The sequence below is a fragment of the Neoarius graeffei genome, chromosome 18 (assembly GCF_027579695.1).
Source record: "Neoarius graeffei isolate fNeoGra1 chromosome 18, fNeoGra1.pri, whole genome shotgun sequence".
In the NCBI taxonomy this organism is placed as follows: domain Eukaryota; kingdom Metazoa; phylum Chordata; class Actinopteri; order Siluriformes; family Ariidae; genus Neoarius; species Neoarius graeffei.
This window is the reverse complement of record NC_083586.1, coordinates 26,938,232-26,951,354: the sequence shown is the minus strand read 5'-3', so window position 1 is coordinate 26,951,354 and position 13,123 is coordinate 26,938,232. Positions and strand designations below refer to the sequence as shown.

General features: G+C 41.9%; 1 protein-coding gene across 2 annotated transcripts in view; it reads right to left on the bottom strand.

Annotated features, from left to right (window-relative positions):
• Nucleotides 1-13,123, bottom strand: part of kpnb3 (karyopherin (importin) beta 3) — a 131,836-nt gene that overhangs the window by 67,501 nt on the left and 51,212 nt on the right. For both annotated transcript variants that reach the window (XM_060898618.1, XM_060898619.1), the window contains exons 11-13: nt 11,909-12,033; nt 11,703-11,792; nt 7,701-7,874 (exon numbers count right to left, since the gene is read on the bottom strand). In XM_060898618.1, the coding sequence (XP_060754601.1) occupies nt 7,701-7,874; nt 11,703-11,792; nt 11,909-12,033 (389 nt within the window). The remainder of the gene's footprint in view (nt 1-7,700; nt 7,875-11,702; nt 11,793-11,908; nt 12,034-13,123) is intronic.

Here is a 13,123-nt window from a genome sequence, read left to right as displayed (position 1 = left end):
GATCATGTTTAGATACGGCTTCTAGTTTGAACTATAGAGTTTTAGCTGGCAACAGCGGATGGCATGGTGAATTGTGTTCACAGATAATGTTCTCTGGAAATATTCCTGAGCCCATTTTGTGATTTCCAATACAGAAGCATGCCTGTATGTGATGCAGTGCCGTCTAAGGGCCTGAAGACCACGGGCACCCAGTATGGTTTTCCGGCCTTGACCCTTACGCACAGAGATTCTTCCAGATTCTCTGAATCTTTTGATATTATGCACTGTAGATGATGATATGTTCAAACTCTTTGCAATTTTACACTGTCGAACTCCTTTCTGATATTGCTCCACTATTTGTCGGTGCAGAATTAGGGGGATTGGTGATCCTCTTCCCATCTTTACTTCTGAGAGCCGCTGCCACTCCAAGATGCTCTTTTTATACCCAGTCATGTTAATGACCTATTGCCAATTGACCTAATGAGTTGCAATTTGGTCCTCCAGCTGTTCCTTTTTTGTACCTTTAACTTTTCCAGCCTCTTATTGCCCCTGTCCCAACTTTTTTGAGATGTGCTGCTGTCATGAAATTTCAAATGAGCCAATATTTGGCATGAAATTTCAAAATGTCTCACTTTCGACATTTGATATGTTGTCTATGTTCTATCGTGAATACAATATCAGTTTTTGAGATTTGTAAATTATTGCATTCCGTTTTTATTTACAATTTGTACTTTGTCCCAACTTTTTTGGAATCGGGGTTGTACATGCTCTCTGGGTGGGAAGGGCAGCATACTCACTCTCCACCATCAATCATAGCACAGCTGCTTACAATTGCCGAGTTATGCGCTCATGAATCGGCAAGGGCGATGAGAGCCCTTTCCGCAGTGCGTTACTCTACCCTATGATGCAGCAGGTCAAAAAGATCAGGCTGGCTTCATCTCCGAGGATGCAAACGATAACCTTCACCCTTCTGAATCAGTAACCATCATATGATGGGGGAGAACGGTATTAATTTTGTCAAATGACGATAAGTACTCACCAACTACCTTTTATTTCATGACTACACTTTAATAATGTACAGTGCTGAGCGTAAATGAGTGCACCCCCTTTGAAAAGTAACATTTTAAACAATATCTCAATGAACACAAACAATTTCCAAAATGTTGAAGACAGTTTAATATAACATCTGTTTAACTTATAACGGGAAAGTAAGGTTAACAATATAACTTAGATTACACATTTTTCAGTTTTACTCAGATTAGGGTGGTGCAAAAATGAGTACACCCCACAACAAAAACTACTACATCTAGTACGTTGTATGGCCTCCATGATTTTTAATGGCAGCACCAAGTCTTCTAGGCATGGAATGAACAAGTTGGCGACATTTTGCAACATCAATCTTTTTCCATTCTTCAACAATGACCTCTTTTAGTGACTGGATGCTGGATGGAGAGTGATGCTCAACTTGTCTCTTCAGAATTCCCCAAAGAAAATCATTTCTTTCCACCACAAAGGTGAAGGCTACAAGAAGATCAGCAAAGCTTTACTTATCAGTCAGAATACTGTAGCAAAAGTGGTACAAAAATGTAAGAAAGATGGAACTGCAACCATCTCACAGAGACGTCCAGGTCGTCCACGGAAGTTAACACCTCGACAGGAGCGTCTTCTGATGAGAAGGGTTGAAGAAAATCGGCATGCGAGTTCACTGCAGTTATCTAAAGAAGTAGAAAGCCAAACTGGGGTGACTATTTCCCGTGACACAATACGGCGTACACTGCAGAGGAATGGCATGCATGGATGCCGTCCACGAAAGAAGCCTCTCCTAAAGCCCAGGCACAAAAAAGCCCGCCTAGAGTTTGCCAGGGCCCATGCTGACAAAGATGAAGACTACTGGGACTCGATACTCTGGAGTGATGAGACCAAGATAAATGTTTTTGGAACTGATGGCTTCAAAACTGTACGGCGTCGCAAAGGTGAGGAATACAAAGAAAAATGCCTGGTGCCTACAGTGAAACATGGTGGTGGCAGCGTCCTTATGTGGGGCTGCATGAGTGCTGCTGGTGTCGGGGAGCTGCAGTTCATTGATGGCATCATGAATTCACAGATGTATTGCTCTATACTGAAAGAGAAGATGCTACCATCACTCCATGCCCTTGGTCGCCGTGCACTTTTCCAACATGACTAAACACACATCTAAGGCCACTGTTGGATTTCTGAAGAAGAACAGGGTGAAAGTGATTCAGTGGCCAAGTACGTCTCCTGATCTGAACCCAATCGAACACCTACGGGGAATTCTGAAGAGACAAGTTGAGCATCACTCTCCATCCAGCATCCAGTCACTAAAAGAGGTCGTTGTTGAAGAATGGAAAAAGATTGATGCTACAAAATGTCGCCAACTTGTTCATTCCATGCCTAGAAGACTTGGTGCCGTCATTAAAAATCATGGAGGCCATACAAAGTACTAGATGTAGTAGTTTTTGTTGTGGGGTGTACTCATTTTTGCACCACCCTAATTTGAGTAAAACTGAAAAATGTGTAATCTAAGTTATATTATTAACCTTACTTTCACGTTATAAGTTAAACAGATGTTATATTAAACCGTCTAACATTTTGGAAAATTGTTTGTGTTCATTGAGATATTGTTTAAAATGTTACTTTTCAAAAGGGGTGCACTCATTTACGCTCAGCACTGTACATGAGGAAGAGAAGGGAAAAAAAAAAAAAAAAAAACCACACACAAAATCTCTATTCATTATGCCCCGATGAGTAAAGAGGATGAAATGGCTTACTCCGTTCAAGCAGATAGCCTAGTTATGTGCTCATTTTATGAAATGCATTTAAAAAAAAAAAGGATGTGTAGCAGCTCTTATTCACTTTCCCTTGACAGTTTACAGGTTACTTGTAACGCACATGACGCAAAAAACTTGTGCAAAAAGCCTTCAAGAAATGAAAAAGGGAACACCCTGCACCAGCTGGTGCGTCAGGATTTTGGCCAGAGAATTAGGGGTTGTTTTACAATCAGGGTCCGCAAGCTAAAAATCACATTTAACACTTCTCTTCAATATCAAAAGGCTTGACTAAATAAACTTGGTTGTTTATTGTAGCTCTGTGATAGCTCTATTTACCATGCAAAAAAAAAATTGGTGATAACGTTATTTTTGGTGAATGTATGGCAATATATGTCATATTTAGCAAAATTACTCGTGTCATTTAGAAAAAGTGCTTTTTTTGACCACAGGTAGCTCCAAAAGGGATGCACTTACATCATTCTTTATACCATAAAACACATATTTGGTTCCATATCATTGGAAACATAGTTAAGTTTTAATGTTGAATGCCAGTAAGTTTTCAGACTATTTTGATCAAATTAGTATGTAATTGTGTCAAAAAAAAAAAAAAAAAAAGTCCTCTCCGAGACAGCTAATTTTTCAATATAAAATAACATATATAAAATAATTATTTTCATCCTAAAATGTGCTCAAGATATTGGGACATAAATATTAGAGACACCTAACACAAAGCTTACAGCCTTATATTTAAAAGCACTATGGAAGTAGTGGATTCTGAATTGTCAAAAAAAAAAAAAAAAAAAAAAAAGTCCTCTCCGAGAATCACTTCATTTGTTTCTCCCAGCCCTGCTTAAAGCTACACTTAATCTTCTTTATCTTATAGCAGATTACACAAAACTACCATACACACACGTCAAAAAATGACCTGAAATCTGTTCTTAACTTGTCCTTCACTTAAAAACTGGTACAAGAACCAGTTTGAATCTATTTGAATTTTGGACCCGTGACACAAACTTAGTACCCTGATTGTAAAACAACCCTTATGCTACTCTGAACGCGAACGTCTGGTTTCCGTCAACACAACACTCACATCCACAAACGCTACATGGAACGTACCATTATAACAGACGGAGACAGTTCAAGCCATTATTAAAAAATGTTCTGTTTCCGGTCCACCGGCCGGGTGAGTGCCGTTTGTGCGGTTGAAATTTTTTTTAACGCCGGTTTTTCGACATTTTTTCGGGTTCGTAAATCTAAACTTGAACTTGACATTTGCGCATTCCCAGGGCTTTCCACTAAGGCTCATACTAGCCAGCCATGACAAATAAGTAGCCAGCCGGGGGGGGAGTGAACACAAAAACTCCTGTGCACGCAGTTCCCAGGATTAAATGTATTTTCCACAGACCATTTATTTATTCACTTTACTCAAATACAAAGTAAAATGGCAGTAAATCTTTTCTTTTCTTGCGTATTGCATCATGAGGCGTTCCTGGCTTGTAAATCTCTTATTTTCGGTGCATGACACATTCACGCAGCTGAGCATGCTATGAATTAACAACGACAGCGGTCTGCAGTGGGGCGACACAATTACACACTCAGCCAACATTTCTCCATTTGTGTATGAAAATACACTCCAACCACTCAGTTTGGCTTCATTTACAACCAACGGTGTCTTTTGATGCCAGCACGTAACTGAACGAGAGAAGACTGGTTTACCGGAGACAAAATAAGCGTCGTCTCTGCTTCTGTTCCCTCCGATGTCGCCTCCGACACACTACTGCCTCTGCCGAGTGCGCGCGCACACACCGCATGTCGGGGCCGCGGATGAGTTACTCTCCCTTGATCAACGAAGTCGGCGGGGAATTTGTGGTTATTATCGGTACAAACAGCGCGAATCACAGCTTAAATGAGTGCGGTTCAGTTTGACATTATTGTCAGTCCGTTAGATAAACATTTAATTTTATTAAAATCGAAAATTAATATTTAGAGCCTGTGGGCTACAAAAATAAGTCATTAAAGTAGCCGGCTGGACTTAATTGTGTAGTCGGCAGCCAGCGCTTGTGGAAAACCCTGCATTCCGCGCAGAATATAGAACTGAATCAGCTCTGTGCATGCGCCGTGCGGCACAAAAAAACAGCAGCCACCATGAAGGAAGGAGATCCGGAGTTTTCAAACATTTGCTTAAGTGTGAAATCGCAAAATGGTATTCTAGCGAACAACAAAATAGTAAAGATTCAGAAAAACAAATCATTCAGTGATCATTTTAATAGTGTAATTTCATCCGAACTCGGCCTAACGCTCGATTTAGAACTACAAAAAGTCCGTGTGTCGGACATTTTAGGTACCTTTGTGAAAGTTTTGCCAATGTTGCAGTCAGCATTTAAAATGCTAACTTAAAGTTTTTGTACAAGTTTCAGTTGATTTAACCGTCATATTTTATTAAAAATGTGTCTGCTTTTGTAATAAAGTACTGAAAGAAACAGCATTGGGAGATATTATATATATATATATATATATATATATATATATATATATATATATACACACACACACACACACACACACACACAGTGGGGCAAAAAAGGATTTAGTCAGCCACCAATTGTGCAAGTTCTCCCACTTAAAAAGATGAGAGAGGCCTGTAATTTTCATCATAGGTACACTTCAACTATGAGAGACAGAATGGGGGGAAAGAATCCAGGAAATCACATTGTAGGATTTTTAATGAATTAATTGTTAAATTCCTCAGTAAAATAAGTATTTGGACACCTACAAACAAGCAAGATTTCTGGCTCTCACAGACCTGTAACAACTTCTTTAAGAGGCTCCTCTGTCCTCCACTCGTTACCTGTATTAATGGCACCTGTTTGAACTCGTTATCAGTATAAAAGACACCTGTCCACAACCTCAAACAGTCACACTCCAAACTCCACTATGGCCAAGACCAAAGAGCTGTCAAAGGACACCAGAAACAAAATTGTAGACCTGCACCAGGCTGGGAAGACTGAATCTGCAATAGGTAAGCAGCTTGGTGTGAAGAAATCAACTGTGGGAGCAATTATTAGAAAATGGAAGACACACAAGACCACTGATAATCTCCCTCGATCTGGGGCTCCACGCAAGATCTCACCCCGTGGGGTCAAAATGATCACAAGAACGGTGAGCAAAAATCCCAGAACCACACGGGGGGACCTAGTGAATGACCTGCAGAGAGCTGGGTCCAAAGTAACAAAGGCTACCATCAGTAACACACTACGCCGCCAGGGACTCAAATCCTGCAGTGCCAGACGTGTCCCCCTGCTTAAGCCAGTACATGTCCAGGCCCGTCTGAAGTTTGCTAGAGAGCATTTGGATGATCCAGAAGAGGATTGGGAGAATGTCATATGGTCAGATGAAACCAAAATAGAACTTTTTGGTAAAAACTCAACTTGTCGTGTTTGGAGGAGAAAGAATGCTGAGTCGCATCCAAAGAACACCATACCTACTGTGAAGCATGGGGGTGGAAACATCATGCTTTGGGGCTGTTTTTCTGCAAAGGGACCAGGACGACTGATCCGTGTAAAGGAAAGAATGAATGGGGCCATGTATCGTGAGATTTTGAGTGAAAACCTCCTTCCATCAGCAAGGGCATTGAAGATGAAACGTGGCTGGGTCTTTCAGCATGAGAATGATCCCAAACACACCGCCCGGGCAACGAAGGAGTGGCTTCGTAAGAAGCATTTCAAGGTCCTGGAGTGGCCTAGCCAGTCTCCAGATCTCAACCCCATAGAAAATCTTTGGAGGGAGTTGAAAGTCCGTGTTGCCCAGCGACAGCCCCAAAACATCACTGCTCTAGAGGAGACCTGCATGGAGGAATGGGCCAAAATACCAGCAACAGTGTGTGAAAACCTTGTGAAGACTTACAGAAAACGTTTGACCTCTGTCACTGCCAACAAAGGGTATATAACAAAGTACTGAGATGAACTTTTGTTATTGAGCAAATACTTATTTTCCACCATAATTTGCAAATAAATTCTTTAAAAATCAGACAATGTGATTTTCTGGGTTTTTTTTTCTCATTTTGTCTCTCATAGTTGAAGTGTACCTATGATGAAAGCTACAGGCCTCTCTCATCTTTTTAAGTGGGAGAACTTGCACAATTGGTGACTGACTAAATACTTTTTTGCCCCACTGTATGTATGTATGCATGCATATATATATATATATATATATATATATATATATATCCCAACTGAACTTTTTTTTGCTCACCAACTGAACATTTTTTTTGCTCACCTGGTGGACAGGAAACGGATTTTTTTTTTTTTTTTAAGGATGGCCTCATGAGAAACAAAACCACTGATGCAGGAGTTAACTCTTAACTGCAACAGCGATACAAGTATTCATCAGGGCTGAGCATTCGTATTAAACGTTGAACAAAACTACCAAACTAAAAAGAAAAAGCTAATCTATACTGAAATCAATCAATGGTTGCTGCAGTTCAGCAACACGTTCTGACTAAACACATTGTTCAAGGTACGCTTACTTCACGGGCAGCCAGGAGAAATATCCTTCAGCAAAACCCACTACAGCACCATGAAACTGAGAAAACTATAGCTAAAATGTGACTAAAACCAAGCTTCAAACCTGCGTCAAAATTAACACGGACCTAACTAGTCGGCAGGAAACCGGCGAGACTAAATTAGGGAGAACGTCTGGTAATTTGCCAACTGGCTGAAATTACCTAAAAGAAAGTTCTCTTTAATGTTAGTTAGCCGTCCAGCAAATTAAGGGAACGTTAGCAGCAAACTTGCCACTGGTGTTGGCGAAGGAACATTTGGTAAATCGGGTAGCTGCCGAGGTTAGTTAATGGTGGGGATTGAGTGAGGTGTTCAATACTGATGGAAAAACACAGTCAGTTGTTACAAACTATGGCGACTTCTCTTAACAGACCTCCTGGAGCTTAGCCACCATGATGACATGGAGGTGCTGAACTAGATTATCCAGGTAGGGAACGAGGAGCGCTTTGGGGCAGTCTTCAGTGAAGTTGATCAGAGCTGCCGCAGCATGGGCCTGAACACGAGGGTTCGACTGGTCCTCCATGGTCTGGAGAAGGGCCGAGATTACCTAGAACAAAGAACAGTGAGAACATTTGAGCTGGTAGTTCAAATTAAGGAATTTTATTTAAAAAAAAACATTTAACAAATTTTACAATGTGGAAAAACAAGCTCAACTGAGAGCTACTGCTTGCGTCCGTATACATGGATGCAAACGGCACGCCTTTTGGCGAATGCCGCCTTTTTCACAGCTGTCTGGGGGAAATTGTGTGAATCGCGCAGATCCAATGAGGTTTTTTTTGGGGGGGGCGTTGGAGTGTCTGATTATAATTTCAAAGTAAATTCTGTATTAAAATTACTAAATAAGCAAATGCCGTTACAGTCCATGAAACATAGGAAGTATGAGAAGAAAACGGTAAGTCAGAAAGCTGCGCACGTAAAGCCAATTACGTAACTTGCGTTGGCCTGATGGAAATCCTTGTGCATGCAGTGAAGTGCAGCCAGCAGCAGATAATGGCGCGCAGCCAATTGGCTTTACGTGCAGCTTTCTGATTTACTGTTTTCTTCTCATACTTATACTTCCTACGTTTCATGGACTGTAACGGCATTTGCTTATTTAGTAATTTTCATACAGAATTTACTTTGATGAAATTATAATCAGACACTCCAATGCTCCCCCCCGAAAAAAAAACCAAAACCCTCATCGGATCTGCGCGATTCACACAAGTCCCCCAGACAGCCATGAAAAAGGCGGCATCCGCCAAAAGGCGCGCCGTTTGCATCCATGGTAATAGCCCTGCTCTTGTTCATCAGAATGCAAGCAATTGAAGGAATAGGACACTTACTATGAATGTTGACTTCAACAAATAATTAACCCTGAAAACAAGAGCAGCGTTCTCCCCAGGGATTTCAAATAACATCCTGAAAAACGGCCATTTTGAAATCGCACTTTGCTTCTTGAAATGGCGTCAAAATCCACCCTGCATGTTTCATAAACGCATTCAGTCGGTAAACAGGAAGTCGATGTGGGACAGACCTGAAAACGGTATACACGGTATTGAGGTTTTTCACCCACGTGACCAAGTCATGTGATGCATCATTAGGCTGCCATTTTGGACGTCACGGCTCGAATCAGTTTGAATGCGACAAACGAAAAACATAAAAGAAAAAGGAGCGAGATGCAGAAAACACCTTCACTATCCAGCGACGTAGGGCGTTTACAGGGCGAGCAGAGGGAGAGGTATTTGCAAAAATTGAGGTTAGCAGGCTTAGAGAACGACGTTTACCTGCTTCCACCAGGATTGTTCACTGACGTACGGAAGTACACGAAGCCCTCGCCTTTACCTGACTTCGGCCCACATGATCTGTATACCTATGTCGTTAAAAACCCATCGCCATACACAGGTATTGATCTGAAAGCGTACAAGAGTTTGGATGCCTACAAATATTTTGTGTCAGGCTGGGTAACATGCCTACATCAGCGGGTCGTCCCTGGAGCCGGTGGTCGCCATCTTATTACAGCTAAGGTTTGTTCACATTTTCATTTACTTTCGGTCCTCAGGATAAACAAAATGTTATTAAATGTCATTGAAATAACTTCTTAGTCTGTTGAGACATGGCCCGTTATAAATTTGCTGTTACCAGGCAATGACCAAGAACTGTATTATTAGGGTCGGTGTAGTTGTAGCAGTGTACTAGCAGCTAGCTGTTAGCACTAGCTAATGTCAACAACATAGTAGCTAGTATGTTACTGTAGCAATGTTTACGTTCAGTCATTTGGATGACTGTTAAAACCTTTCAGTCTCAAGTTTTTCCTTTACTGGATTTACTAGTTTACTGTAATTATGATCCGGCAGCTATTTACACCGGATCCAGTGTAAATAGCTGCCGGAGCGCGCTCAGGAACCTCGGCCGGAGCACTCCGGGAGCAAGCCGGAGCGCGCTGCTTAATTTAAGGGGGAGCAAGCCGGAGCGCGCTCCGGCAGCTATTTACACTGGATCCGGTGTAAATAGCTGCCGGATCATAATTACAGTAAACTAGTAAATCCAGTAAAGGAAAAACTTGAGACTGAAAGGTTTTAACAGTCATCCAAATGACTGAACGTAAACATTGCTACAGTAACATACTAGCTACTATGTTGTTGACATTAGCTAGCTTGACCTTCAAAATGGCGGACACCGGGGCGTCACGTGACCCTGTGACGTCAGGTGAAAAACCTCAATAGAACCCCAAGCTGAAGTTTGGTACCAAGTGGCTAGGATTTGTGGTTGCGGAGAAAAAGGGTGCTTTGGACAGATGGAAGGAGGTAAGCCAGTATACCCCCCCACAGAGCAGGGGTATAACAATGTTTGGTAAAACCTCAAAAAGTATTTCGAAGCAAATTCCACCATCCAAGTGACACCCCAAAAGCAAAGCTGCTTATCCTTAAAGCAGATACGCAAAGCCATGGCCTCACTTTGTTTATAAATGCCTTGAGACCTCAAGAATGGCACAGGAATAGTTTTAAGCGTTAACAATAAATCTAGTCATTTTTACAATTAAAGTGATTTATATAGGTAGCAGTCTGAGTGAATGACCTTGACATCACAGCAGGAAGTCTTTTGGTCTCGTCGCCATTTCCGCTGTACTAAAACACAGAGCTGACTGCAACTTCGATCCTCCATTTTGAGCTAATTTATCGCCATGCCACATAGATGTGTTGCTGGCGGGTGCAACAACACGACAGAAGGTGGATTTACGCTGCATTCACGGCCCAAGAATGTTCAAACTGCAAAGATTTGGACGCGTTTTGCAAGAACTTCATGGGCACATTGGGCGCCTATGAAGTGGTCTCTCCTCTGCTCTGCACATTTTACTGAAGACTCGTATGAGACCTCTGATCTGTTGGAGCGTTGGCTCGAAGCCCGTATTAAAAGAGGGTGCAGTACCAACAATTAAAGGAAAGTAAGTTCAGTTGCACCAGTTCTCCCGGAGTGTGAGCTGAGGGTTGTTGGTAAAACCTGGGATGGGACATATCACTCTGGCAGTGACTGCCCTGCAGTTGTTGCCAAAACCGGTGACGTGACGTCCCGTCCCACCAACTACTCCTAGCGACTTCGCGCCCCCTTGCGTTGTGGCGGTGAATAACATCGCGCACGCCTATTACTCCCCGCTCAACGATAAATTACAACTGTCTGCGAAAAGCTATCTGCGAAAGCCTTGTCGCAAGAGCATGCAGAGGCCTTTAGTGGAAAGCCCTGGGAATGCGGAAATGTCAAGTTCGATTTTAGATTTACAAACCCGAAAAAAAATGTCGAAAAACCGGCGTTAAAAAAAAAAAAAATTTTCACCCACACAAACGGCACTCACCCCGCCGGTGGACCGGAAACAGAACATTTTTTAATAATGGTCTTATAATAATAATAATAATAATAATAATAAAGGCTATAATGATAGTAGTAGATATTTAAAATAATCAAACTACGGTACTTACAGGGCAAAGGGCGCGTTATCACTGCTCAGCTGTTTGTTTATTAAATAAACAATGCAGTCGCGCAGTAACCACGCGCCGCTTATCAGATACAATCACAGATTCCATGGATAGAATAACCCTTCAAAAAAGTGCGACTTATATATATATAAGGATATATATACTATAAGGATAAGTCTTCATAATGCATTTTTTGGCTGATGCGACTTAAACTCCGGAGCGATGTATAGTCCGGAAAATACGGTAATGGGGTCTCCTTGTACAAGGTGTTGTGTTAAACATCTAAACTGCAACTCCTAGTCTTCACACTAGAAAGCGATCACCATTTACAGCACTTCTGGCACAGTCTCAGCCTCCGACACATTTCAGGCAAGTTCAATTACTCTAATGTGTTCAGGGTGAATCCCAGGGATTTGTGAAAACAATACCTTGTCATGGAATTTCTTCTGGAAAGTAGGAGCAAAATCTGTTGCCATCTGACCAATGGCATTGCAAGCTGCATATCGAACTCTGGGATGCTAAGAAAGAAGAAAAAAAGGGGGGGGGGGGACCCATGGCCATTAAATGATGTAGAGCAATGTGATCCATAGATCACTCAGGTGCTCAGTGTAAAAATAACTTGGTCAGTACTCACAGGATCTTGGCAGAACAGCAGGACAAAACTGACAATTTCATTCAAAATCGACTCCATCTGCTGATGGCAGCCTTCACCAATCGCAGAGAGCGCCATAAGACCGGCGTGTCTGTACCTCCAATCCGCTGTGCCGTGAACAAAACAAGTAAGAAGGTTTAGGACAAAGATTCTTAACGCTCAGCAAGGCATCACCAAAGAGATCAAAGGTTGTGAAGAATTAAAAACATGCTTGCTGAAAGCTGATTATAATGCATTTTTAATCGGATTACCACAAGTGGTGAGCCGAGTCATGTAGTGCGTACACGAATATAAATTCAGTGTAAATAGGCAGAAATGGTCAAGTCATATGGCCTCACTTTTGGTTGGCCATTTTTGTGAGGCTTAGACCGAGCATCATATCAGCCAAGCTGAAGATTCCTGCACATTATTCACATCCAAATGAGCTCAGTCTAATGCTGTGTTCACACTTATACCGGTACGAAAGTGGTATAACTGTATCGATACAAAGTATAGCGGTACAGTTTAGTGCATCTGTCCACACTAGCGAGAAATGTTTGCGGTTTTCTTTCACGGTAGTTGAAATGCGCGTGCGCGAAATGTTTCCGTGGTTACCGAGTAACTTCCTTCTGAGAATATATGGCATCCGTTATTTCGAGATCTCGAGAAAACAAAATTATTCCGTGATCTCAGCTGGATCGCTGTATCTCCGTCGGTAGAGACGAAGCCGGGCCAGTCTTCTGCGGAGGTGCCGCGGACTAATTTTGAAACGATCCCTTATTAAAAGACTTAATGCAATCTCTCCCTGTGCCAACCCCTGATCAAAATATTGCCTTATTAGGTGATCGATTATTCCAGACATTCTAATGACCAAAGTTGTGTCTATACAGAATGAGAAACAGCCCCAAAGTCAGCATATCACAAGTCTCTTGGCGCACCTGAATGAACCATTTCTCAGCTGTTTACTCGAGATCCTGAATTAATTATGTCGTTATTGGGGCGTCGTGGCTCAGGTGGATAAGGCGCCATACCATAAATCCGAGGACCCCGGGTTCGATTCCAACCCGAGGTCATTTCCCGATCCCTCCCCGTCTCTCTCCCGCTCATTTCCTGTCTCTACACTGTCCTATCCAATAAAGGTGGAAAAAGCCCAAAAATCTTTAAAAAAAAAAAATTTATGTCGTTATCTCGGGATAACAAGGTGAATAAAAAAAAAGG